This window comes from Channa argus, chromosome 1, assembly GCF_033026475.1.
Source record: "Channa argus isolate prfri chromosome 1, Channa argus male v1.0, whole genome shotgun sequence".
Taxonomy (NCBI): Eukaryota; Metazoa; Chordata; class Actinopteri; order Anabantiformes; family Channidae; genus Channa; species Channa argus.
The window spans coordinates 25645611-25672657 of NC_090197.1; the positions used below are offsets into that span (position 1 = coordinate 25645611).

The window sequence follows — 27047 nt, forward strand, 5'->3', positions numbered from 1 at the left end:
GTCTTCTCTCTTTTAACCAATCATAATTTCAGTTTGAATTAGGAAATTTTGGAGAATTCCCATTTATTGTAATTCCATAACGATTACTAGGCACAGCAAAGTAAATCAATTTTCAGTCTAATGATAATGTTAGTATAAGTTGCACATAGAAGCTTTAAGAAGCACTTATGATTGGAAATCTGCTAATTTCCCACATATACTTAACTGTAGACATATCCCTTTTTTCTGTGTTCACCTGATCTACAGCAGCAGTGTGGAGATATTACCTTCTACTAGTTATGACAAAGTCTAACCCTTCTAACCAATCAGAAAAAAGCAAACCCTGTGCCTTACTCATGCTCTGACTGGATTGATTTTGAGTATCATGCTGCTGCTGGCTGGAGTCTTAAAAGTTGCATATTGTAGCTTAAAGAAAAATTAATTGGAGGTGTGGCCTACCAGAGGACCAGTGTCTCCATTTTGGCTATACTGGGTAAACCAAATGACTTTTTCCCAGGACATGTTGTAGAGATTATTAGGAAATAGCATACCATTAAATAAAGATATACCAATGGGTAACCATTGACTTGCATTGACTGCCCATTTTAGAGTTTTTGAATTGGTCACTAAAGTATTCTGTTTGATATGTCCTCAAAACAATTCACAGTCTAAAATATTGGTCAAAGAAATTTTTAGTGGCAGTGGTCTAACAAGAAAGAGCAAATCAAATACAAAGAATAATCCTCTGGACTTTAAAAATATATAATTGTAGCCAATACATTTATTGTAAGTTATTAACTCTTTAATAAAGGACGAGTGGTCACTGCAGTAGATGAATAGTAATTATGAGCAAATTAATTCTGACCAGAGTTGTTTAAACAACAGTAGCGCTGCGCTGCTGTGTGTGTGTGTGTGTGTGTGTGTGTGTGTGTGTGTGTGTTGGGGGCGCTAATCTCAACGGCGCCACCTTAAAAAAACAAGTCTCGCGGGCCTGTCAATCTAGAGGAACCAGACAGACCCTGGCTAGCGGCCGTGCTGTGATAACGGCGTCTTGATTGGCCGACAGCGGTAGTCCCTTTGAGACCTGTCTCTCTATTGGCTGCAGCGTGTCGAGACACTGACGTGCATGATGTCTCCCTCTATTGTTATTGCGGCGTGCGCGTGAGGAACAGGCAGGATGCACGAGGAGGCAAAGGGACTGATAAAAGGATAAAACAACAGAGAAGCACCAAGCTAGCGCTGTGCAACATACGAGAAACATTAATGAGAAAACTAGAACACTAGCTCGTTATACTTGAGGAATTCAAAGAAACATTAGCCCCGTGAACACAGAGCAACACACAGGTCTCATACAAAGGGCTATAAACACAAAAAACAGCTCTGGTCAACACACACACACACAACACGGAGCTATCTGAGTACAGCACTCCAGGCAACTGTCGAACAGCGCAGCGATCTTTCTGCCCAACTTCTTCTCTCCACTCCGGCTGATGTGTAAGTAGAAACCATTTATCTCAGTCTCTGTTTCGCTTGCTGTCGCAGGTATTAAAACAGGACCAATAACGTTAACCGAATAACCCAGAGAATGAGAGGGAAGTCAGCCAGATTAGCTTGCTAAATTATTGCTTACTGTAACCTGCTTTTATCTGCGACGACCGCTCTTCCACTGTCTCGCTCTCTCACCGTTCCTGATTCCTAGGAGCCGAGGTTGGACTCTGAATTCTGTCTTCGGTTGTATTTTCCTATATCCGTTCTTCCTGAAGCGGTCAGATACACTATGTCTGTTTAAGTGAAAAGGAATTTTGTCTCTTATGAATGGATTATCATGTATCAGCTGGTTCTTTGAGATGTTGAGACAGCGGACTTCGTGACGCACGTTAACAGTCAGTGAAGTGAATGCATGGCCTGGAACCCGAAAACTGCTCAGGTCGTGTCAGGCACACAGGCAACGATCTCTGTCGCTGTGCTCCTGCCAATTTAAATTGAATCAAGTTTGCATTTCAAGTGCAGTGTCCTCTAGTTATCACTCTGGTGTTGGAGGTTGGGGCCTGTATGAGAAGAGGATGTTTAAACGGAGACATGATGGACGGTGTGTGTAGCAACAGTTACCTGTGACTGTCAGCATAAGCTATAGGCTGATCATATACTCAAGCCTTGGCGATATTAATCGATAATAAACGGCCATTTTGCAGGACACCTTACTTGTATTTTTAACACGAAATTAAATTACTTATTGAGTCTATTGAACGTTTGGTTGTGAATGTAAATCACACTATTAAGCCTTTTCAGTCAAGCTTTGTATGTGCAGATTCACAGATGAACGTATGTTATATGGATGTTAAGCCGTTATGTCCAAAGGTGAAAAGCACTTAATGTATAGTTTTGAAGTAATTGATGTCGATATTCAGATATTTCTCCATTAACCATGCCATCCACCACGTGTGAGACTGTTTTATTATTTGATTTGATAGCTGTGGTCAATGAATAGTTAATAACCTATTAGCCTATTTCCCAGTTTTTGTTTAGCCTTTAAAAGTCAGAAAAATAATGCTAGAATATAGAAATGACTGTGGTGTTCATATTCATTTGTCAGACAGAAATCCCTAAATCCAAACATGTTGTCTTACCTGATATAGAAGACTGACTGAATTAGATATTTTATTGTAAAAAGTTTTCCCAATGACTCTTCTTTTAGACTAATTTATTAAGACTGAAATATATTTACTTATTGACTTGAAAATTAAGATTTGCCACACTGAGGACCAGCCTATTAAACCTAAAAATGTAAAATGGTGCCCAGGTGCCCATATGAACACAAACAGGTTTTACTTGCTGTAATCAATCCTCTTGGTCAAAATAAACTGACTTAGGCACATGATAAAGCATTTAAAACACTCATGTCTCAGTTCAACACAAAGTAAACATAGTAAGTAGCACCTTGGAACGGCCATTTTGTCTCAGTAGAACGTTCTCTACACCAGGATAAATTATGCAGGAGTTCTCCATTGAAATGCTAAGATTAAACTCTAATATGGCCATTTAATTGTTTTGTAACACTGTTATATTCTGGGGACTCACATACTTTAGAGTGAAGATGTCAACTTTAAAAGATTTTGGTGTTTACTGGTTTAGGGCTCATTCAATCTAAGATGCTCGTCACTTTATTTGAAAGTTGACTATTGCCAGGTTCTAACAGCAAGCTTGTCTTGTCTGTTCTGCACAGATTCTCATAATTTGTTGTAAACTGTCACAGCCGCATTACTTATAGTAATTGATTGAAGTAACTTTTCTTATTTTAGAATCTGAAAATCTTGTATCATTTTAAACTTTAATAACTAGATTTGCACAATTAACTTGCATTTGCTAACGGTCTGCTCTTCCCATTGTGAAAACAGGGACTGATTCAGAGCTGGGTCGTCATGATGCCAGTGAACTTTCTGGTCACTCATTGGCTGACCAACTTAATACCAGGTAAACAAGACAAACATGACAGCAGTACTAAGTGCCTTAATTTTCACTGACTTTAGTTCCTTCATGTGATGTAACACCTTCCCATCTTTCATCACAAATAAAATGTCCCTTTTATGGCAACACAGTAGCTTTGGTCTGAATGGGTGACTGGATTTCCAGAAAAGTTATGACATGTTGTAAAATGTAAATAAAACAGAATGCTGTCATGTGCAAATTATTTGGGGGTGTTTTTCATTGTAAATAGTACAAAGACAACATATTAAATATATGCTCATTTTAAGATTGATGCCTGCAACACAATAAAAATGGGGCAGGTGCATCCTCTTATAGTAGTATTCTCAGAATATATGATTTTTAAAAGATTTTTTACTTTTTTACTTGTCAGAGTACAGGAAAGTTTTCCGTTTCATCTCAGTCCAATTTAAATGAGCTCAGGCTCAGAAAAGACAGCAGTGCTTCTGAATTATATTTATATCCGGTTGTTTATTTGCATCATAGTGATTTAACCAGCATTGATGCAGCAACAAACTATGTTCACTTAAAATAGTTTTTAGAGGTGTTTCTGAGCCTATGCAGTAACTTTTGTTGAGCGAGTGGGCTGTAAAACAATAGTAATCTGCAAAGCTTTAGGTGACGAAACCTACAGCTAATGTTACTTCTGCCTTTTACCAAAGGCAGAAGTAAATTGTCTATTCTTAAGGAAGTTATTCATGAAATTTTGATATTGCCCTTTCCCTTTTAATTGTTTTTTTAGTTTTTAATTTTTGGGGGGGTGAAACGGTGGTTCAACTTTGGAAATCTGACTGAACCTAAGCAATAATGTGGTCAGCTTTGGTTTCAAATGTGTAAAATTGTAGTGTTTAGCGAATGCAGTGTGATCTATTCCACCAGCAAATAAAATTTACATTCAGGGAAGCTTGATTGTCACGGTTCAAGTAGGCTAGAGTGGATATCATTTTCATTAAGCATAACAAGACTTCCTTTTATTTCCTGTGGCATCAGCATTATGTCGGTGAACCCCCCAAGCAGCAATGACGCCTGCCTCAGTATCGTCCACAGCCTCATGTGCCACCGGCAAGGTGGAGAGAATGAGGGCTTCGCCAAGCGGGCCATCGAAAGTCTGGTGAAAAAGCTGAAGGAGAAGAAGGATGAGCTAGATTCACTCATCACTGCTATCACCACCAACGGTGTCCATCCCAGCAAATGTGTCACAATCCAGAGGACGCTGGATGGACGGCTGCAGGTCAATGCTACTTCTTCTTCATATTGTATATGATACGATATGGCACAGCCCAAATTAAAATTACTGCAAGACATCATTATTCTATTTCCCAAAAATTCTCTCATGACAAATAAACTGTAGTGTGTTGAGATGTAGCTAAAAAAAAACTTTGTGTCGCCAAAATGTGATCCAAACATAAGGCCACTTGGGCACTGATCACGTTTGCTCATTTGATTGGGGTTGATTAGGCTGGTTTGAAAGCTGTAAGTAAAACTTTGATGAAAAACCTGCATTTACAACATGTGGAAAGGAGTGTGTCAGTCAACCTTCAACAATGGTTAGGTTGAGTTTTGTTTGTGATGTGAAAAGAAATGGAATATGGGACATGAGTTTATTTAAATTGGTGTCCTGTTATTGAAATCATCAATGGACCACTGATAAATGATGTATAGATGTACAGCATCTGACAGGCACTTAGCCGAAAGACAAAAATTAGATTGAATAAGAGTGAAGTCATACTTGATTGCATTAAATTAAGAGGCGATTCTAATGTTTTCGCCACAATTTTTAAAAAGAATCAGGTGACATTAGATTGCATTAGAACATTAATGGGCAACCTATGCTTCTTGATGGACGTTTTCCAGTTATCCCTGCCATACCCACTGCTTTCCTGATCAAAGTAATCAGCAGTGTGTACAGTTGGAATAGCTGGAAAACAAGTGGGGCTGCAGCCCTTAAGGAGCATGGGTTGGCCACTCCTGCATAAGAATCTACCTAATATTGGATCTAATGGTGTGGCTCAGATGTGAATAGACATATCTCTAAACCTACAGATAAAGATAATCCAACAATTGAATGATTACTTCAGTGTAATAATACAAAGGTTTAATTTAGTTAAAATAAAAAAAGATTTTTATACTATTGCTTAGTATAATGTGTATAGTACATAGTACTGCAATATGAAAAAGGAACAAAGACTATAAAAAAGAAACTTCAGTAGACATTTTGTCTTAAGGGTGATGAAAATAATGAACAATAATGAACAAACTGTCTATTTTTATTTACAACACATACATAATTTAATTATTTTCTATCCAAAAATAAAAAAATATTTCAAACATTCATACTGTATGTTCGAAAACTGTATAGTAATCCCTTCAGTTAGGCTAATGTTATCAGCATAACCTCAATAGGGTCAGGAGTTGGTGAGTTCAATGTATAAATGAGGTTTGAGAAATTGGTTAGTTATTTCTACAAAGCTCCTAAACATTTTGAGTTTGCTGTTGTTAATAAGTGCATGCTGCCATAAACCAGGGACCTAAGAAAACCAAGCAAGGCATTATTTATAGTTTCATATTTTTTGACATTACACTAGTTACATTCTGCCAATTATCCCCTGAGCAGATACATTTTCACTTCTCCCTAGTTGTTTATTACTGTTTAGAGATATAAACTTTAGCTATTAGTTATCATTTTCATGATAATACATACAGTTATGCATTTCACATTCCATAAACTAATTCAATCCAATTCCATTCCACTTTATTTATATAGCGCCAATTCACAACAAATTCATCTCAACGCACTTTACAGAATAAAGTCAAGACTATAAAGAGGTATAGAGAGAACCCAACAATCCCCCCTTGAGCAAGCCCTAGGCAATAGTGGAGAGGGAAAAACTCCCTTTAACTGAAGAATACTCCAGCAGAACCAGGCTCAGGGTGGGCAGCCATCTGCCTTGACCAGTGGGGGTGAGTGGAAAGTGAAGAGAGAAAAGGAAAGAGCAACAAAAACATCTGGCAGGTTGGTAGGACCAGTAGCTGCACAATGGAAAACACACAGCTCCAGACTTAAAAGTAGAGAGGGTGTCTGCTTCCCGAACTGGGAGCTGGTTCCACAGGAGAGGAGCTTGATAGCCAAAGGCTCTGCCTCCCATTCTACCTTTGGAAATTTTGGGAACCAGAGGTAGGCCTGCATTCTGAGATTGAAGTGGTCTACTGGGATGATATGGTACTATGATCAAATACATTATTAAGACATTATTAATATACAATTTAATAGATCTGAAAAGGTTTTTCACTTTGAGAATAACACATCTTACTTAGATTCAATTCAACTAATGTTGAATTGTTTGTGAACAAATAGTAGGATCTTTAGTATCATCGCCACAGTTATTGAGTCAATAGTAAGGCATTGGTATGGTTTCTGTATAAAGGGGGAAAAAAACTAATTAGGTAAAAATGGTAAACAGAGCAGTCTTCCACCAATCAGAGGGTTGTTTGTTTGATTCTTGAGCAAGACACTAAACACCAATTTAGCGCTTTGGGTACCAATATGATAGAAATGTGCTTTATAACTAGTTAATAGTTAAAAAGACCATCTAGTTAATAGAATAAAGTAGTCAATAATTTGTAGTCCAAATATGAATAGTTGTATAAATGGCAAGTTATACAAACACAATCTCACAATGACCTATAAGAAAAAATGGCTAATTACTCTTTTACTATGCTCTTTTATACTGGTCGGATAAACTGTACATATCTGAAGGTAGTTTTTAGCATCAGTAGACGGTGCTACTGCTAGGGTGCAGAATTCACATGCTGCCAAGGCAGTTGTGTTCCACTGTCAGCAATGTATTTATAATTTCATCAAATGCATCTTATTGTGACCAGAGACAGTTATTCTCTGAATTAACAACAAAACCGATTAACACTGTACCAATTGTGCCCTATTGTACTGTCATCAAACATCACATGACCTTTAATTGATTTATTTGAGAAATGAAAACTTTGTTTCATTCAAATGACTGATTATTGATTATTGAATTCTGAATAGAGACATTGCTTAAAATTAATCACAATATGTCCAGTTTTAGCAACAGAAAACAGAAATAACTGCATGTTGTAGCACTGAGAGACCACAGATTGCTTTAGGCTAAGACCGATAGGATGGTCTTCTTTCTAAGTGTGTCAGTACATAGATGAGTTGCTAATAAGCCGCTGATTGTGTCAGTGATTGTGTTAACCTGTTCATGTTTGTGTCAGGTATGCTGTACAAACCACAGCCAGGAGAACCTAAATGTTGACACACAGGCAGAGTAAAGCAAATTAGATTTGCTAAATGACATCATAGACCTACAGAGAAGAAAGAGGGTGGCAAGAACAAGATTCTACAGAATTAACAGTTTCCAGAGAGCCAGATGTGGGGAAAAAGACATGTTAAAATACTGGCTAGATAATGTTGCAACTGGAAACATGTTTGTGGGCAGGTACGGAAAGGGACAGTGGAACAGGAGGGAACAAGAATGACAGTTGAGAAAAGATCCATAATAATTCTTAGAGAGTGTGACTGTGGCTGGCCCTATCTGAGGGCCAGAATGAACTGAATGAACAGATCTGGGGGAATAATCATTTCAGCTGGCCTCTAAAAGACCAGAATTCAGCACCATGGACAGTGCCTTATTCTGTGAACTTTGCCCCAAGCAGCTGCATTCAAATTCTTTTTTCTCTTGAAATATGTAACATGCCTCTTAGAGTAAATACAGTACATCAAGTTATTTGGCCTTCAATATGGACACTCCTTCAGCTGTATCTCGTGTTCGTATCTTTGTAGCAAAAGCTACAGTCTAACACGTTTATAATACTACTCAATTCAAGACAAACATCAAATGAGCAAGATACACTGATGAGAGTTTTATGTTTTGGAACAGAGGATAAACTGAATGATGTCCAGAGTACTATTTCATGTACCTTTTTCAGAGTAAATATTGTGCAATATCCATCTTGTACATTCAAAAAACAAGTACATGTTTACACATGTCTGTTTACAGACACCCCACTGATAAAACAGTATATTATTATTGTAGAGTAATCACCCAAATTCACTAAAAAAAGTTTTCTTAAATTAAGACGGCTTGAGATACAAACGAAGAATATCAAAGATAAGCAAGAGTCACTTGTTCAGTTAGAAAAACAAAAGGAACCGCACCCTATTACAGTATATGCTCATTGAAGTTAGTTCAAAGATTAAGTCGGTGGAAAATAAATATTGGTTCATTTTACATGGTGCCCTGATATCAAGTTGTTACAAACTCATCTCTTTAAAGCCAACCCAGACTCTATCCAGCATGCTTAGGTTGTAATGCACACTATAGACTGACTTAGATTTTTACACCTTCTTTCTTTAGTTCCTCTTAGTTTAAGGCATATTTATTTTTCCAGGTTTTATTAATTTTTTGTCATTTTGGCTTATCCTGTTCAGGGTCGCCCTTCCTGACACAACCCTCCGCAATTTCTACCGGGCTTGGACCGGCTCTGCACAGCTGGGGATGGGAATGGGCTGTTATGAGTACAATGTCTTGCCCAGAGACACTTCGACATATATTGTGCAGATAATCACTATGGTTAAAAGTAAATGCCAGTTGTGCTGTTGTTTAATGTTGCAGAGCAACATTCCAATCATAGAACTATTCGATACTATAGAACAGATTTTCTTGCTCTGGTTACTATCTTGTTTCAGGCTCAGATCCAGTTTACCATTGAACGCACACAAATGTTGTTGTAGACTGTTGTAGTGATATATTTTAGTTCACTTGGAGTTTTCTCTTTCTTATAATAAACCACATTAAAGTAAATACGGACCAGGTTTACAAACTTATCCAGTGATTTTGACCAGAGCAAACAAGCTATAGGTTGGAAACAGTCTAAATGTCAGTGTCACAAATTGTGACGAGTTGCTGTGGTTGATTGGAAGTATGTAATGTTTTATATTCACAAACAGGCACGTATGTGAAACAGATACAGTCGACTGCTGGATAAGAGTGATACTGGGAGACAGTAGATTCATGATGCAATGATTCTCTCCTCAGGTGGCAGGAAGAAAAGGTTTTCCTCATGTGATTTATGCACGGCTGTGGCGTTGGCCGGACCTCCACAAAAATGAACTCAAGCACGTCAAGTTCTGCCAGTACGCCTTTGACCTGAAGTATGACAATGTGTGTGTCAACCCCTACCATTATGAAAGGGTAGTGTCTCCAGGCATTGGTAGGTCAGCTTCACATTAACAGCTCTGAGTGGGGTTTCATGTGTTTTACAATCATTATGCCATTAGTGTCGTATTCTGTTAAATATGAGTATGTATGCTCAACAAACTAATTTTTCATTTTCTGTCTGACATCTCTAATCAAGTTTGACTTTATGTTCTTTCTGTGTTATCTCACAGTTGGTCTCAGCCTTCAAAATACAGGTGAGTTGTTTTTTGTACAGCAAATCGTGATTATATGCAGCTCAATTGGTACCATTCCATTTCTTATGTGATGTTGACTCCTGTCATAACATAAAGACTACAGAAATACCAATTTCAATTTTAATCTTTAACACAAAGAAGGCATTTAAAACTGAAAAGCATTGGGAATGAGTCATTTGAAGTTGTTAAAGGAATTGTTCTTATGTCAGATGAAAAATAGGATATAAAAGAAATTGAAAAGTTGAAAAAATATAGCATGTAGGAAAATATGAATTAAATTAATTAACTCAACATTTTTATATGCTTGCATATTGTTGAATTTACTGAGGACATGATGGGACATGACATTGTCTTGTTAGAAAGATATCTTATTAATGCTTATTGCTTTTTATGGTAGGATAGGCTCTGGTTTCTTTCCTATAAATTTACATGTGTCTAATAATAGATGCTATCAGAAATACATGCATGTGTTGCATGCTTTATATGATTTAAAAGATAAAAGTCTTCATCAGTGAATACTCTGAGCATGTTTAATTGTTTGCAGTAAATAGTATGTGACATAGACAAGCTGAGAAAATTTTGATGTGAGGCTTTTGATGCAATATCTTATTCACACTAACAAACATTCATAGATGTTCTATGAAAAAAAGTGCAAAATCCAGTTATGATAAAATTGCTTTACATGTAAACAAACCTCATTGTAGCTGCCATGCATTAATTCTGTCCCTTAATCTTTCCATGCAGATTAATGTCAACCAGAGTTTGCACCTTGAAATCTATGTGTCCATATAAATCACAAAAATTATATTTAATTCCCTGTATAATCTAATTGTGTTCCCCTTCAGCAGCACCAGGTGGGCTCATCAAAGAGGAATACATCCATGACTGTATACAGATTGACCTCCCACCTGGCATGCCTCTGTCTGACCACCAAGCAGCTTTGAAGCTGCCTCCTCCAGACCATTATGGCCAGCCACTACCTCCCCCACAGCTGTCCTCTGACCCACATGGGCCTCCACCTGTCACCAGATACACTAACCTGCCTGTCTCACCCAAAGGTTAGTTTTTTATTTATTATTAAAGCATTGACTTGTCATAATAAGTTTATATTGGAGGACCAGAATAAAATATTTTATATTGATTAATAATTTGGAGAATTTTGAATAGAAATAAATAAGATTGAAACAGCTTTCAAACACAATTCACAGTTTATATGAACAGTTCGGCATCTTTCAAGCTGATTTTAATTGAAACTTGAGTGCTATTTAGTTAGTTCCTAATATTGTCATAAAAATCAAATTAACTGATTTACTTCTGTGGCGTTAATATACAATGTTCAGTTCAATTCAACTTTATTTATATAGCCCCAGTTCAAAACTAAGTAATCTCAAGACACTTTACACAATAAAGTCTATAAAGATATATAGAGAAAACCCAACAAATCCCCCTGGAGCAAGCCCTAGGCAACAGTGGAGATGAAAACCTCCATTTATTGGTAAAAACCTCCACGAACCAGGCTCAGGGTGGGTGGCCATCTGCCTGGACTGGTTGGGTTGAGTGGAAAGTGGAGAGAGAAAAGAAAAGAGCAACAAAAAGCAACAACAAAATATTGGGCAGGTTGGTAAGACCAGTAGCTGCACACTGGAAAACACACAGCTCCAAAGCTTGGGACACCTGCAGAAAGGAACAGAGAGAGGGAGACAGAGAAGGAGAAAGACAACTACGGGAGAAAGAACACACAATGTCATGCAGTGGTGACAAATAAATGTGGGGTGAGAGGAGAGGAGAAGGGGAGAAAAGGAGCTCAGTGCATTAGGATGGTGGGTCCACCAGCAGTCTAAGCCTATAGCAGCATGACTATAACTAAGTATAAGCTTTATCAGAGAGGAAAGTTTTAAGCATAGAGTTAAAAGTAGAGAGGGAGTCTGCTTCCAAAATCTGAACTGGGAGCTGGTTCCACATGGGAGGAGCTTGATAGCTAAACAACTAATCAGGGGCTTTATTAGTTGCAGCAGGTGATAGAACACATACTTGAAAACTTGAACTGGCTAGGGTTTGTTAAGTGTCATGTTTGCTGCATTTCAGTAATAAGGAAAGGGATATAAAAAGATAGTGAAGGCACTGAATGTTCTTAGGGGTTTGTTTGGAAGCATAGCTTGAAAGCTCAAAGTTAAATGCACTATAACTAAACCTGGATTAGGCAGACAAAGCAGGCTGTAAAGGGGTGCAACCAGAACCAGATTTCTTAGGAGCCTGGTGGAAGCTCCTGCTACAGCACGTACTGATGCTTGGTGTTACTGTTTTAGGTTGCACACTAAGGTGCATACATAACACTGAATGTTTTCATGCCAGAACTCCTACATGTACACCACTACTGACACAAAAGCACAAGAAAGTCAACTCCAATATGCTCAAATAAGCAACAGTTTGTAAATTTTGCAAATGCACCTAATTTGCAGTAAGTTGGATAATTGCGAGTGCTATATGGTCTCTATTGGTTGTTTTTTGATAAGCTTTGTATAAACAAATGTTTGTTTTTGTCAGCTGGGTCATATTACACTAACCAAGAGAATTTCAGAAACTTATTTGTGTTTTGTTTTCCTTATTCTTTCCTTATTTCCTTATTATTATTAGTTTTTTCATTGGTGTACTCTAATTCATACATTTGTGTTTTGTCATACTGTGTCATACATCCTCCTAAAATTAAAATTTTTCGGGTTTTTGATTTACGCTGTAACAATGAGTAAAGAGTTGGTAGATCTCCTTTTGCCACAGCTCAGGAGAATGGAAAACAGCGGAATTTTTATGACCAATGCTGTAAACTTTACAATTTCTAATCAATTTGGCCTAGTGTGAACCACTGCATGAGAGTCTTAGGTGAACTTTGAGGTGCATTTTCTAGACAGAACAAAGGTTGTAAACCCGGGCCCTCATTTCTTACAGTGTAGTCAGGTTCTGGGTGAAAACATACTAACAGTGTGGAAAGCAAGAAAATGATAACTAAGCTTTTCCATATGCATAGACAGCACCCATGTTTCTATTAAACCCATTTTGGAAGATCCCAAGCTATTCCTTTAAGTGCAGCCTGATGTGTCCCCTCTGTTGTCCTTCTAGTGTCTGGCTCTGGCACCATGTTGCCACTGCAGGGCAGTCACAGTGAAGCCCGCCTTCAAACGGCATCTCCACAGGCTCAAGTCATGGCTCCAACACCAAGACCTCCAACTCCAACCCAACCGCTAGCTCAGCAACAAACTGCCCAGCAACCATCACAAACCCCCCACCCCCAACAACCCTCACTACCACCTTCTCACTCGCATGGACAGAATGGATACAGCGGCAATAAACACTCTCAGAGCCAGGCTGCCTTCCATAGTAAGTTTCTATAAAAAATTGTATATGGATATTTTTAATATGTATAAATATTTTTCACATTTTTACTTTTACACAAAATTACACTAGCACTTTACACTACACTTTAACTATTTAGTGAGGAAAATTATCCAACCCGGATTATTTTCCTTATTAAGGGTCAGGGTTAATTAACAAATTACATATTTTTTATTGTCCCTACTTCTCTGACAATGTTTTGAAGATAAAGTTTGTAAAAAAATAATTTAATCTGCTTTTTGCGGTACATACTGATCCTTTCAAATATGTCTAGGTTAGTATCAGAGTTTATTTATATTTCCATAGGAAGCATGTGCATGGGTTCACACTGATCGTTCTTCACTTCTCTGCATTCCAGCTGTTTGGACGGGCAGCAGCACAGCCTCATACACTCCTATAGGACTCCAGCAGAATGGGCGTGGTCACCAACAACCTCCACTCCACCATCCAAACCACCACTGTAAGATGGTGCTTTAAAACCTGCATCTACTTGAGACTTAAGAACTTTAGAGTATTCACTTTAATCCTACAAAATGTAAAAAATTAAACAATAGTTAGTGTTCAAACTCTTATGTGTGTTTCCAGAAAATGTACCTCTTTATGGTACTGTTATATAATTGTATTCATGTAAATTATTGCTGTAGAAACTAGGGTTTCTTTGGTAGAAATAGTTATGTATGTTTCTCTAATTTAGTTGACCATATTAGTCTCATGGAATGATTTGGTATGATATATGGCAGATTAATACAAATTGCACGTTAGCTTAGTGTCCTTATGTTAAAAGTTTTGTAGTTCTCAAATAATCAGGCATGTTATGCTAGATTCTTGTAGGTTACTTTTCACACTATCAGTAACCTGTTGGTCAGATGAGGCACACACTACCCAATCACAGTGACATTTGTGCTAGTTTAGACTTTGCTTACAAAACATACATCTTACAACTCACAAATCAGGTTGAACTTGGAAAGTTGGGTAAAGCCATGTAAATTTATGTGTCATTTTTGGGTTTTGTTTTGTTTTGTTTCTGCTTCCTACTAACTTTTTTAACCTTCTGTTTTTCAGGGGCTCCGCATCATGGCTCAACCTCTTTCTCTGCTTCTGTGTCCAACCATCCAGGTTAAAGACCATTAGTTTAAAAGTGTGATGTGCATATTGTGATACTGAATTGTTAACCCACACTGTAATGATGTCAGCTAATTCCAGCAGTGTGAAAGCAGAGGTAACCAAATGGAAAATGGCACAGAGATGTTAAGGAAAGCAATAACAACCAGAGGGAGGTGAAAAACTGTCTGTCTGGAGACTGTCCCCATGTTCATACCTGGAGACCGACAGACATCTTTTCTTAAAACCTTACAAATCTTTCCAAAAATGTATTCAAAGATATTTCTAAGGCTAATATGAGGACTTACTAGTCTGAATTATTCAAATAATGTGGGTGTCTTTGAAAGTCTTTTTAGTGTAGAATTTTCTCTTTCCCTGTTGAGTTACTTTGGAAGGAAGGTAACTAAAAGGGAATTTTGTATTAAAAAATAAATGTAGATCATTTTTAAGGTTGAACCTTCCATTGCCTTTAAAGAAACTTTCTCAAAAGTATTTGCACAGATGGAGGACTGTTGAATTTCATACATAGGAAGCATATTTTGGTGAGACACAAAGGAAAAAATGTGTTTGCCATGAAGAGAGACATTCACTGCAAACACGATTAAACATTTATAGTAGTAGTATTTATCAATGCACCAATATGTTACACACTTAGTTTGATGATTTTATTGCAGGACCAGAGTTTTGGTGCTCTATCTCTTATTTTGAAATGGATGTCCAAGTTGGTGAGATGTTTAAGGTGCCATCCAGCTGCCCTGTAGTGACTGTGGATGGTTATGTTGACCCCTCGGGAGGTGATCGGTTTTGCCTCGGCCAGCTAAGTAACGTACACCGCACAGATGCCAGTGAGAGGGCCAGGTATGTGGCATTGCCTAACAGCAAACTCAGTCAAAGATCTGCTCTGTTGTGGTCTCAAAGTCATTGTATATCCTGCCCTTTCATATCAGGAGAGCACTATCACTGCACCCCATATGACAAAAACCTCCATGTGCCAATCCAGCACTGATTTTGTTTCTGTACTAAACAAAATAAAAGTAAGTGAGAACTAACTGGGCTCCCTTATGTTTTTTGCTGTTCCTTTCAGGTTACACATAGGTAAAGGCATGCAGCTGGAGTGTCGTGGTGAGGGCGATGTGTGGATGCGCTGTATGAGCGACCATGCTGTGTTTGTACAGAGCTACTACCTTGACAGAGAAGCAGGCCGAGCACCAGGTGATGCTGTGCACAAGATCTACCCTGGAGCCTACATCAAGGTCTGAACAGCTCAAAACATTAATCAAGTTTTTTACATACACATACATTTAAATTTAAGCAGCCTTCTAAACAAATATACAAAGTATTCATGCCTCTTGAAATTTTCCACATTTTGTCATGTTACAACCACAAATGTATTTTGTTATGTATGTTGTTACCAGCTTTGCATATTTAGAGAATAAAACTTTGGCCCATTCTTAGCTTAAATTAGCTCAAGCTCAGTCAGATTGAATGTAGAGCATCTCTGAACAGCAATTTTCAAGTCTTGCCACAGATTCTCAATTGGAATATGGACTTTGACTGGGCCATTCTAACACATAAATATTCTTTGATCTAAACCATTCCATTGTAGCTCTGGCTGTATGTTTATGGTCCTTGTCCTGCTGGAAGGTGAACCTCCATCCCAGTCTCAAGTCTTTTGCAGACTCTAACAGGTTTTCTCCTAAGATTGCCTTGTATTTGGCTCCATCCATCTTCCCATCAGTTCTGTCCAGCTTCTTTGTCATTGTTGAAGAAATGTAACAACATGATGCAGTTCTGTCCAGCTTCCTTGTCCTTGTTGAAGAAATGAAACAACATGATGCAGCCACCACTATGTTTCATGGTGAGGATGGTGTGTGTTCTACAGCTCAGGTGGATTTCCCCACCTGAGCTGTAGAACTCTGCACCTCCTCCAGACCCTCTTGGCTGCTTATCATTTTCCTTTCACTTCACAGTTGCCACTTTATTTTGGCCTATCACATAAAACCCCAATAAAATAAATGTACATTTGTGGTTGTAACGTGACATTGTGGAAAATTTCAAGGAATGAATACTTTTCCAAGGCACTGTATGTCACACTTCCATTTGAAGTATATGATGAATATACAGTAGGTGCAAATAATTCTTTGTAAATGTACAAAGCTCTACGGATTTTAATCTAAGCTCCTTATGTTTTGGCCAGGTGTTTGACCTACGGCAGTGCCATAGACAGATGCAGCAGCAGGCAGCAACAGCTCAGGCCGCAGCTGCTGCACAGGCAGCAGCTGTGGCAGGAAATATTCCTGGACCAGGCAGCGTCGGCGGTATCGCTCCTGCAGTTAGTAAGTGTGACTGAGAGAGACACTTTTAAAGTGTGTTAGAACTGAAGTAAATGTCTGAAGATAACCCTGAGACTGTATATTGCTGCAAAGGAAAATCCTGAGTTTTCAATTCTAGATGTAAATGATGGCATTGAGTGAATAGCAGACCCACCATTTAATCAATTGTATCTAGAAAGAAATGTACATTTATATAAAAAAGCATGCACACAACTACAGCGTGTTAGCTGAAACCTGGTAAAACACGCTGCAATTTAGATTCAGATTCAATTCAATTCAGATTCAAACAACTTTATTGATCCCATGGGGAAATTGTGTTGCCTTGTTATAGCTGCTCTCTGCGTGAAAAGTAGAAAAGAAAGGAAAAAACTTCCACCAAACTAAGACAATAGGCAAGTACAGACTAGAAAGAAGAAAAAAACCCAGCTAGAAGAATAAACGTAAATGAAATAAACACAATACTATTTTGACAATTTAGTCCCTCTCTTTTTTACAGAAGAGGGATGAGTTGAACAGTTTAAAGGCCACTTAATGGTGGGAAGGATTGTCCAGGATTGAGAAGAGTTTGGACAACATTCTCCTCTCAGCCACAACATGGACAGGGTCCAGCTTCTCCCCCAAAACAGAACCAGCCCTCCTTATTAGTTTGTCTAGTCTGTTACTGTCTGCTACCTTCATATTGCTGCTGCAGCAAACCACAGCATAGAAGATGGAGCTGGCTACCATGGACTCATAAAACATCCGTACATTAACATTAACTGACCAGTCCAGTTTATTGTTCAGGTGGACACCCAGGTATTTGTAGTTCCACTCCCTCTCCCCATATGGAAAGAGGATTTACAGGAGTCCCAGACTTCCTGAAGTCCAACACCAGTTCCTCTCTTTTACTGATGTTGAGCTGGAGATGATTGTGCTTACACCAGTCAACAAAACTGTCCACCACTGATTGATACTCCGTGACATCTCCCCTCTGGATACCTTTAACAACCACAGAGTCATCAGAAAACTTCTGAAGGTGGCAGGACTCTGAGTTCTACCTGAAGTCAGAGGTGTAAAGGGTGAAGAGAAAGGGAGATAGGACTGCCCCTTGGGGAGAACCTGTGCTGTAGGTCACAGTGTCAGACAAACAGTTCTGCAGACAGACATACTGGGGTCTTTCAATGAGGTAGTCCAAAATCCAGGCAACCATGGGGCTGTCAACGAGCATGTTCTTTAATTTCTCCCCCAGCAGGACAAGCTGGATTGTGTTACAAGCACTGGAGAAGTCAAAGAACATAATCTTTACAGACCCCCCCAGAGGCCACCAGAGGTCGGAGGAAGTCCAGGATCAGTCTCTCCAACACTTTCATGATGTGGGAGGTTGGACCCACAGGTCTATAGTCATTTGGGACACTGGAGCGGGCCACTTTTGGTACTGGCACCAGGCATGGTGTTTTCCATCCCAAAAGGCACCTTCTCCAGCTGCAGGCTCAGGTTGAAGATGTGCTGAAGGATGCCACATAGCTGTGGGGCACTGGCTTGTGCACAGGGCACAGTGCCCTGGGGCTGAGTCCATTAGGACCTGCAGCCTTTGTGGGGCGAAACCTGCATAGCTCTCTCCTCACCTGCTCTGCTGAGATGGTCATTTCTTCAGAAACAAGAGTGGTGTTCGACTCATACAGGGGCAAGATGCGGGCACCTGTGGTGAAGTTCCTTAGCGGCTGGATATGAGGCACATTAAATCACATTAATATTGAAAAAGTTGTTAAAATCATTAGCACTGTCCAAACTCCCCTCTGTCCTCTGGCTGCTGGTCTTACATCCAGTGATGCTTTTCATGCCCCTCCAAACTGCTCTGGTATAGGCAACAAAACACTTCCCAGTTTTTTGATTTACTACAGTCATCATCACTATCATCTCCAGTTATATCTATAACTATGACAATAGTGTATTAAAGTTAAAATCTTCAGTTTTATTTACATATTTTTATTACATAGGTTTACAACAAAAAATAACCTCATGCCAATTTACATAATAAAGCAAAAATATACAGTTTTATCTATAAAACCTAACAAATGCTCCCATTGTAATCACTTAGCTGGCAGAAGAGAGAAAAAACTCCCAGACATTAGGTAATTAGGTGCTCTAAGTCTATAGCTGTTGGGGTTGGGGAGCAATCCAACAGCAGCATAACTATTGGCTGGGTTACACCTACCTGAGCCAGCTCTGACTATAAGCTTCACCTAAAAAGAAAGGTTTGTCTAGTCTTTAAAGTAGAGAGGGTGTATGACTTTCGACTTTGAACTGGGACCTGGTTCTAAAGGAAAGGAGGTTGATAGCTAAAGGCTTTGTATCCCATTCTACTTTTGGAAATTCTAGGACCCACAAGAAGACAGTCTGAGATTGAAGTGGTCTTTTACAAAAATCTGGTACTATTTGGTCTTTAAGACCCCTAATTCTATTAGGTCTTTAAGACCTAATAGAATTTTTGTTCTTTGTAATGAAACAGTGCAGACCTTTAAGAGTTTTTTATGTAAGAGAGTAGGGTTTTGAATTCTATTCTGGATTTTATGGGGAGCCAATGAAGAGAAGCTAATGATCGAGACATGTCTTACATGAGAAATAATTATTCATTCTGTAGATTTTTGTCCTACATGTGTCTCATATGCATGTTTTTTTATTCCATTGGCTATAGTAAAGTACAGTAAATGTTTTAGTATAGAGAACTGATTGTCAACCAGTGTGATTAACCGACGGTGTACAGATTTTATTCTGAGCTGAGGAATGACTGATGGAACAGTGCTGTGGCACGAAGTGTCATTACATAAATGTCACATGTGATTTCAGGTCTGTCTGCAGCAGCAGGGATTGGTGTGGATGACCTCAGGCGACTGTGTATCCTGCGGCTCAGCTTTGTGAAGGGGTGGGGGCCTGACTATCCTCGCCAAAGCATCAAACACACCCCCTGCTGGGTGGAGGTCCACCTGCACCGTGCTCTGCAGCTTCTGGATGAGGTGTTGCACACTATGCCATTGGCTGACCCAGGGCCTGCTAACTGAAGATCATGTTTAAATTCCAATCTGGATTCTCTGAATGTGTGCACACAGACACACATTTGGAAACTTTTTCTTGAGGCCAAATATGCTAATTAGTTTATATACAAAGCAAATCATTCAGAAACACACACAGCAAAACAGAAATGATCAACAACATAATATGCTTGTAACAATCAATGCACAGACATCTCTCATAAGCTCTCTTTCTTACACACACACACATACTGAAACCAAAAGGTCTGTAGCCATGCAGGCATACAAGTGCTGATGTCTTTGGGAATTTTCTAAAGCTTTACTCTCTACAATCTAAAGTCAAACACAGGGGAGTGAAAAGTAAAGATTTTGATTTTATGTTCTACCAGTTTGTCTCTGTCCTAAAGACATTTGTATACACTGTAGAAATCCAGGGATGTGTTTCACAACCCTATTCCCTTATATGCAATTTGGATTTCTTCTAACTTTAGGGATGTTCTGCACATTCACTCATGGAAAAACACAGACATGTACTAATCATGTTATCCAGGAGTCAGCAACACTCCAGACAGATAACTGCATACCTCTGAAAAATGCTGTCAGTAAATTCTGATGAATCCAAGTAAGCGTTACAGTTCTCTTTACGTCTTAACAGCAACCGAAATGACGTAGAAGTAGGGATTGAGGAAGCCAGTGTTACGTCTTGTATTGTGCTCTTTACTGGATGTTGATCTAAACTGTTAGCGTTGATAGATGGCTGTCCCTCTTATTCCACTCAGCTCAACTATATTATTTTTGTACCAAAAGTCTAAAAAGCCAAAAACATTTAGCTTTAAAGTATTGTTGTTGTTCTTTGTAATGAAACAGTGCTACCCTGTATGTAACCAAATGGTTGGTGGAAATCACCAAAGCCAGAATACCTCATAACTACAGTGCAAAACAACAGTTTAGTTTTCTGCCTAAACCTTACACACTTTGGTCATTACTGACGGGTCGGTTACTGAAGTCAGTTGGTGAGGGCATGTGCTCTCATGTGTACAGACACTATTGGATATATTGACTGATGTTTGTTACGTAGTAATACAGTTATAGCCCACTCTCTCTGTCATTTCTTGCAGGTATGTAGCTAGCAGCTCATTTGAATTCTTGCTCATTTAGGCCTAAGTGTCTATAACATTTGCGTAGGATTGAAAGGAAAAACTGAAGTGTAATGACAGCTGCTGCAATTTACCTGGATTTACATTTAAACACTTTTCAGATGACTTTGTGATCATATAATAGAGATTTGGTACCAAGTTCACAAAAGTGAACTTTTTCCATTAGAAGCCCCTACTAAATTGCGCTAAATGTTCTAAGCAAAAAAAATCTTTAGAAGTCCAATTCTAAAGAAGTTGTGTTTAAAATGTGAGTAAAAACAAAATGCAGTGGCCTGCAAATAATTTCAAACCTGTATTTGAAATAGTACAAAGACAAAATATCAGATGTTGAAGCTTAAAAGTTTGATGGGCTGCTGAAAAAGATTTCTCATATTAATTTTTGTTTTAACAAAACATCTCAAAAGATTTGAGATAGGGTCAATTAACATAATATGGTTAATTGAGAAAAAGGATCAATATGATAATTGAGTATAAAAAAAGAGCATCCTAGTCTAACTACGTGTTTCAGGAGTAAGTAGGTGAGTTTCATGGCTCTTTGAAAGACTGCATGGTCGAATAGTTCATCAAGAGATTCAGGGAAACTAGAGATGCATTCTCTAAGCCTTACTCATTTTTAAATGGACTGCTGTGAGATGGAAAACTTTCCTGTGGTGTTTTCAAAGAAAGTCTTGCTTATTGTCATACTTAGTGTAGCAACACTAAGCCAAACCATATTCTGCACTTACTATAACCCCATGGCTCAGTAGTTAAAGAGTCCAGGTGCTAAATTGACTTCCCTGCAGTACGGACCTGTTACCAACTGAAAACATTTGAAAAGTATTATAAAGTGAAAAATATGACAAAAGAAGGCCCCAAACTGTTGAGCAGCTAATAACACACAAAAATCTGAAAAACGTTTCACCCTAAAAGCTAAAGTAATTGGCCTCCTAAGTTCCCAAACACCTAAGGGGATACTTTTAAAACAAGAGTGATACAACACAGGGGTAAGGAGCCATTGTTCCAACTTATTTGAAATGGGTTGTTGGCTTGAAATTCAAAAACAATTACATTTCTCAGTTTCAACATTTGGTATCTTATGTTGTACTATAAATATTTCTAATAATGTTTTTTGGCTTCATTTTGCTTTTATTTACATCTTTTCACAGTGTCCCAGCTTTTTAGAAAACAGGATTGAAAAGGATAAAAAGAACATTTACAAAAAAACTGTTGAAATTAAATTAAAATGAAAAATGCAATAAAGGAATATAAATGTGGTTATTGCAAATTTAATGCCAACCTGGATTTGAAGGGCTATTATCAGCTGACTAATATTACACCTGACTAATATTAGTCAGCTGGTCCTATCTTGTCAGACACTTGGGAGATGTTTCAAGAACTAAAATGCGTATTAATTTGTGGATTACTCTATGACCAAAAGGATACTAGTCATAAGTTAGAACTGAAAAACAAATAATTTTGGGGGTTTGTCATATTTAGCAGCTACTTTTAGCTTGAGGATGTATTCTGAATATGACTCCTGATCAACCTGTGAGCACAGCAGAGCAGTGTGTTCACCTGGGCAACAGGTAGTACTAAGGACTCACCGTTAGTTCAGTTGTCTAAAAAATGAAAGGGTATGTAGATGAGAACGATGAGATCCTGCTGTAGTCTGCATTTAGACAGTGTAGTATTAAGTGTGGAGAGGAGGAGTGATCAAGGAGTGAGATGAAAAAATACAAAAAAATCATTAAAACCCAACACCCAGCACATAGCGCACACCCAGATGTAATGTATATATCACTGTATGTGTGCAAGCCTTTAGTTGATTTTACAGTGAAGGATACAGGACAGAGTTCCAGTAAACAGCTCCAAGTAGTCTTGTTGTGAACTTCAATACAAGGCTGAGTGCACCATGCAGTAAGAGATCTACTCGCTTGTGTGACATTAGGCCAATTCATTTGTGTTTGCTGTACACTGAAGAAATTTCAGGAAAAAAGGTTAATCACATGGTTTCTACATCTAACATTATAGAATATAGCACATTTTGTATCATCAATAATGATCAGTGATCCTGTTATAGAAATAGCCATACAGTCCCAAGATGTGACATTACTTCCACCATGTGTCACATATAAAGTCAAATCAATTTGGTTTCATCTTGGTCTTATCAGTCCAGAAAAAAAAACTAATCCTAACCTGATAATTCTTTATGATGATGAGGTCTTTACATCTTCTAGTACGTTTACTGTATATCTACTCATGTCAATGAAATATCAGTGTTGTAGGGTTTTCCTCAATAACTTTCACAATGCTTCTGTCTTTGTTCAGCTCTTGTTTTCCTTTGCTCAACTGATCTGTGGATGTTGCTCAGTACATCAGTCGTTTCTTCTTCAGGACATCTACTTTTCTACCATTTACAACTCTCTGTTTTTTTATGGCAGTTTTTTTTAAATGTAGTCTTTGCAGGTAACAGCCAAGTCTAAAACCAAGAGTAGTCTTTAGATCTATTTATTGTTTGGACAATCAATCTAACAGGACACAGCTGGGCAGCAACAACAGAAAAAAACACTGGTCAATCCAATACTTTTGCTGACTTAAAATTTGGGTGGTCTGATTTAAAAAGTGCTATGTTCTATATTGTTTATTGCATCTTATATCTTTTACTCTTAGACTCCAATGTCTTCAGCAGAAACAAACAAATTGACCTTGACGTTATGGAAGGGACTCTGTATAAAAAGTTTCAGTCCAAAGGTCATATCTAAAATGTGCTATAGTGGGAAAGTAGTCCGAGGATTAAGATCCAAAGGTTGAAGAAATGTACCAGCAAGTTTCAATGTGGAGCCTGGTTTTGTGAGACTCTGTCAGTAAACTCTGGAATCATTTGTTATCTGATTGAGCTGCTTTACAAAGATCAGCCATTTAACATATGCATATTAGTGATTCGTGCCTTTTGTTGTCCAAAGTAGATGCACCAACACTGGATTGTCAGACAGACATGAATTTGTCTTTCTAAACACAATGATTGATGTTGCACATTGTGATTTGGTTTTTCAGCTGTTCAGAATCTTTTGCTGTTATTCTGTGGTTCCCTCAGGTATCTGTGTAGCTCATCAAACTGGTTTCGAGAGAGAAAATATGAATAACAAAGCACTCATCTTACCTAAGTAGTATTGCTTATTGCCTTAGTCTTTTGTGAGTCTAAAATATGAATGAGTACGCTTGGCACTATTTTAATCTTAGCATGAAAAACACAGATCTGTCATATTTATCTGTTCTCCTCTGCCCATATTCAGGGAACTTTAAGTGTTTAACCAGTCTCAGATAATGCAAGTTCACCACCATCATTATCATTATCATACTCGCATGATAATCCCAGTGTCTCAAAAATTAAACTTCAGCTTCATCATTTCCCTGCTATCTGTCATCTTGGAGCTTTAAGAGGTATTTCAAATGCTGTAGCTGGTATCATCCAGTCTGATAGTAGGACAACTTGACTCAGTAGTTATTCATGAAGCCTTCTGCTTCTACCTTCAGTAACGTGTGGGACTAATCCAAGAAGAGAGTTGGACTTCAATCAGTCCACAAAGTACAAATTATTGCAGTGTGTTGTAGTCGTCTCTCATGTTAGAAACTTCTGTCCAGGCTCCGAGAACCTGCAAGTTCATTGGTAACTCCTGACCTCCTCTGAAGCTTTTCTATATTTTTAGGTTAGGAATGTTGATACTCACTTTTTATTCAAGTTGGAGCAAAAATGTGTCAATCTGAGAATTTATTAGCCAGTTAATAGTGATTTCCTACTTCAGAGACTTGATAAATATAGGCCCTGATCCTGCTGGCAGTTACTTTTTCATAAGTTCCTCATTTACGAGCAGGAAATTACTATTTATTTCGTACTAATTAAAGGGGAGAATGGGAAGGAAAGGCTCTATTTAAATCCAGATACACATTCATTATTCACACTCACATTAATTACTATTTAACCTCTCCAACGGGGGCCTGGTAGCTAAATGGGTACAGCATCGGGTCGGGATGCAGAAGGCCGGGGGATCAAATCCCACTCCACCAGGTGTGGCTCTGCCCAGCCATCAAGGGACACCTTGGTGCGGGTGCAGAGCCTGGATTGCATGGGAGGGTTGCGGCAGGAAGGGCATCTGGCGTAAAACACATGCCAAATCAACGTGCGGAACATGTTCTGCTGTCGTGACCACTAACAGAACAAGCTGAAAGCTGTAAATCTATTGGACTGTGAACACACCTAAACAACAAAAAGACTAGATTACAATTTGCAGTCATTACGTATGTAACAACTAAGCATCATATTGATTCTTCCCACGGTTAAATTACATAGCTCTTTGTAGCAAATGTTTTGGAAATCAGCATGAAAACGGGGAATCATTAAAGAACATTCATACCAATCTATTTGGGAGCTGAAGCTGATTGCAGGAGATTTGATGAAGCTGCTGTTTTAACCAGTTGTTCTCAGGTCTAGCTCACCCCTGTTCTCTCTCCACACATTGGATGATGACTATGATGTCACATTTGTGGTTTGACAGTATGAATACAGTTGATAATGCATCAGTATAAAACCACATTGTAGTAAAATATACTTCAAATAGGCTCCCACCTAGCATGGAAGTGCTTCTGGTGGTTGAAAGCTCTGAAAAACGTTTGTACAGTAAGTGGACCTTTTGAGTACAAGTTATTATTGTTGTACTGCCATTCCCAAAGTCAAGACTGCCATGTATGTAATTTATGCTTTATTATAAAATAATGAATCAAAAAAGTGTCGCTTTTTACCACCTATTATAATAAGCCACTCCAGGTTTTCATGACTAAACTCACCAGACTGGATCAGGTCTTTTTCTTGTGCAAGTTGAAAGAAACAGTCAGGAGCCAGAAAGACTTTAATTGTGTTGAAATTTACAAATTATGAAAAGTTGAATTACTGCAATTCTTAACACAGTTTTATCTTATATAATCCAATGTTTCATTGGTTTATTTTTATAAATCATATATATAAATTAGCAGGACAATGTGAGACATTTCTGGATAAAATCAGATTTTTATTAATAATAAACCACCAATGATGCATTGATCATTCCATTTGTTCATAATAGAAAAATACATACATCATCCCATTCTTTAAACATTAAACAAGTTTATTCTGACACTTAGACAATATTGAAATGATGTAGTAAAGAATGTTAGAGTATAGTTATTTTAATTTTGTAATTATTTTATTGTAAAGGTGTGCTGCTCTTGTAATGTTGACTGTATATTAAAATAAAACTTAAAAATGACATTGTGATATTTATGCACACTTTATTGATAAAGTATTGCTCTCATTGATGTCCTGTCAACTTGAGATTTCTTGAGTTTTCTCCATATATTTTTATAGTTTTAACTTTATTGTGTAAAGTGCCTTGAGATGACTTTGTTGTGAATTGGCGCTATATAATTAAGTTAAATTGTCGGGGGCACTGCAAGACAGCATCCACACAAACTCCGGACAGCTATTATTTGGGTGGAGACATCTCCCCCTCTTGTTTTTGCCATATGTTGATTTAAAAAAACAAATGTATATGTTTTTTATAACTATATGTTTTTTATAACTACACCATCTTTGTTTTATGTACAGAGGCCCTTGAAAGTTTATGACCCCTTTAAAATTTTCTGTATTTCTGAATACATATGATGTAGAAATCAGACAAGTTCTAAATATAGATTTAAAAAATTAAACAGATGACACCCAAACTATGCTAATTTCCTGGGTAAATGGATAAATTTTTAAGTATTTGAATCTGGCAAAAGTAAAGCACTGCTAGAAAGGGGACGTACGTTAGTAGGCAACCATTCATACTTGTTATCTTAGAAGATTGGTGATAAATTAGAAAAGACAAATCTGGTACCAGCTCTTTAGATCATCACAAAAAAAATACAGCTTTTGCGATCAATAATCTTTTTTCTCAATTACTAAAATACTAAGTTTGCAAATGTCTAGTTTAAGGAATCTCTGACAATTCTGTTGGTCAGGTGCAACAGTAAAGAATTGTATGTGACCTTTTGGGTAAGGTTTTTGGTATCTGATTTAGCTTTTTCTGCACCTAGTTTGCACAGTGGCAAAACCGTCATTATTTTGCATGTGTTTTAAATGCAAACAGTCAAC

The 27047-nt window shown here is 38.0% G+C and overlaps 1 protein-coding gene across 3 annotated transcripts; it reads left to right on the forward strand.

Moving 5' to 3' along the window:
• Positions 1-807: 807 nt before the first annotated feature.
• On the forward strand, positions 808-26230 carry smad10a (SMAD family member 10a). 3 transcript variants are annotated; one of them, XM_067509212.1, is made up of 14 exons: positions 808-1473; positions 3375-3450; positions 4453-4693; positions 9540-9714; positions 9893-9916; positions 10762-10974; positions 13031-13288; positions 13662-13763; positions 14366-14419; positions 15079-15262; positions 15489-15657; positions 16602-16740; positions 19564-19730; positions 23210-26230. In XM_067509212.1, exons 1-14 carry the CDS (start codon positions 1470-1472, stop codon positions 23330-23332), a joined length of 1929 nt encoding a protein of 642 aa, XP_067365313.1. In that variant the 5' UTR covers positions 808-1469; the 3' UTR covers positions 23333-26230. The 3 variants fall into 3 exon arrangements, with proteins under 3 accessions (XP_067365313.1, XP_067365321.1, XP_067365330.1); XM_067509220.1 differs by having other exon boundaries at positions 10765-10974; XM_067509229.1 differs by having other exon boundaries at positions 815-1473; positions 19564-26230.
• Positions 26231-27047: the final 817 nt, after the last annotated feature.

Excerpts from the sequence above, each read along its gene's own strand:
- smad10a (XM_067509212.1), top strand. Across the intron at positions 9,715-9,892 it reads GGTAGTGTCTCCAGGCATTG|TTGGTCTCAGCCTTCAAAAT; the intron begins GTAGGTCAGCTT and ends GTTATCTCACAG. Across the intron at positions 16,741-19,563 it reads CGGTATCGCTCCTGCAGTTA|GTCTGTCTGCAGCAGCAGGG; the intron begins GTAAGTGTGACT and ends ATGTGATTTCAG.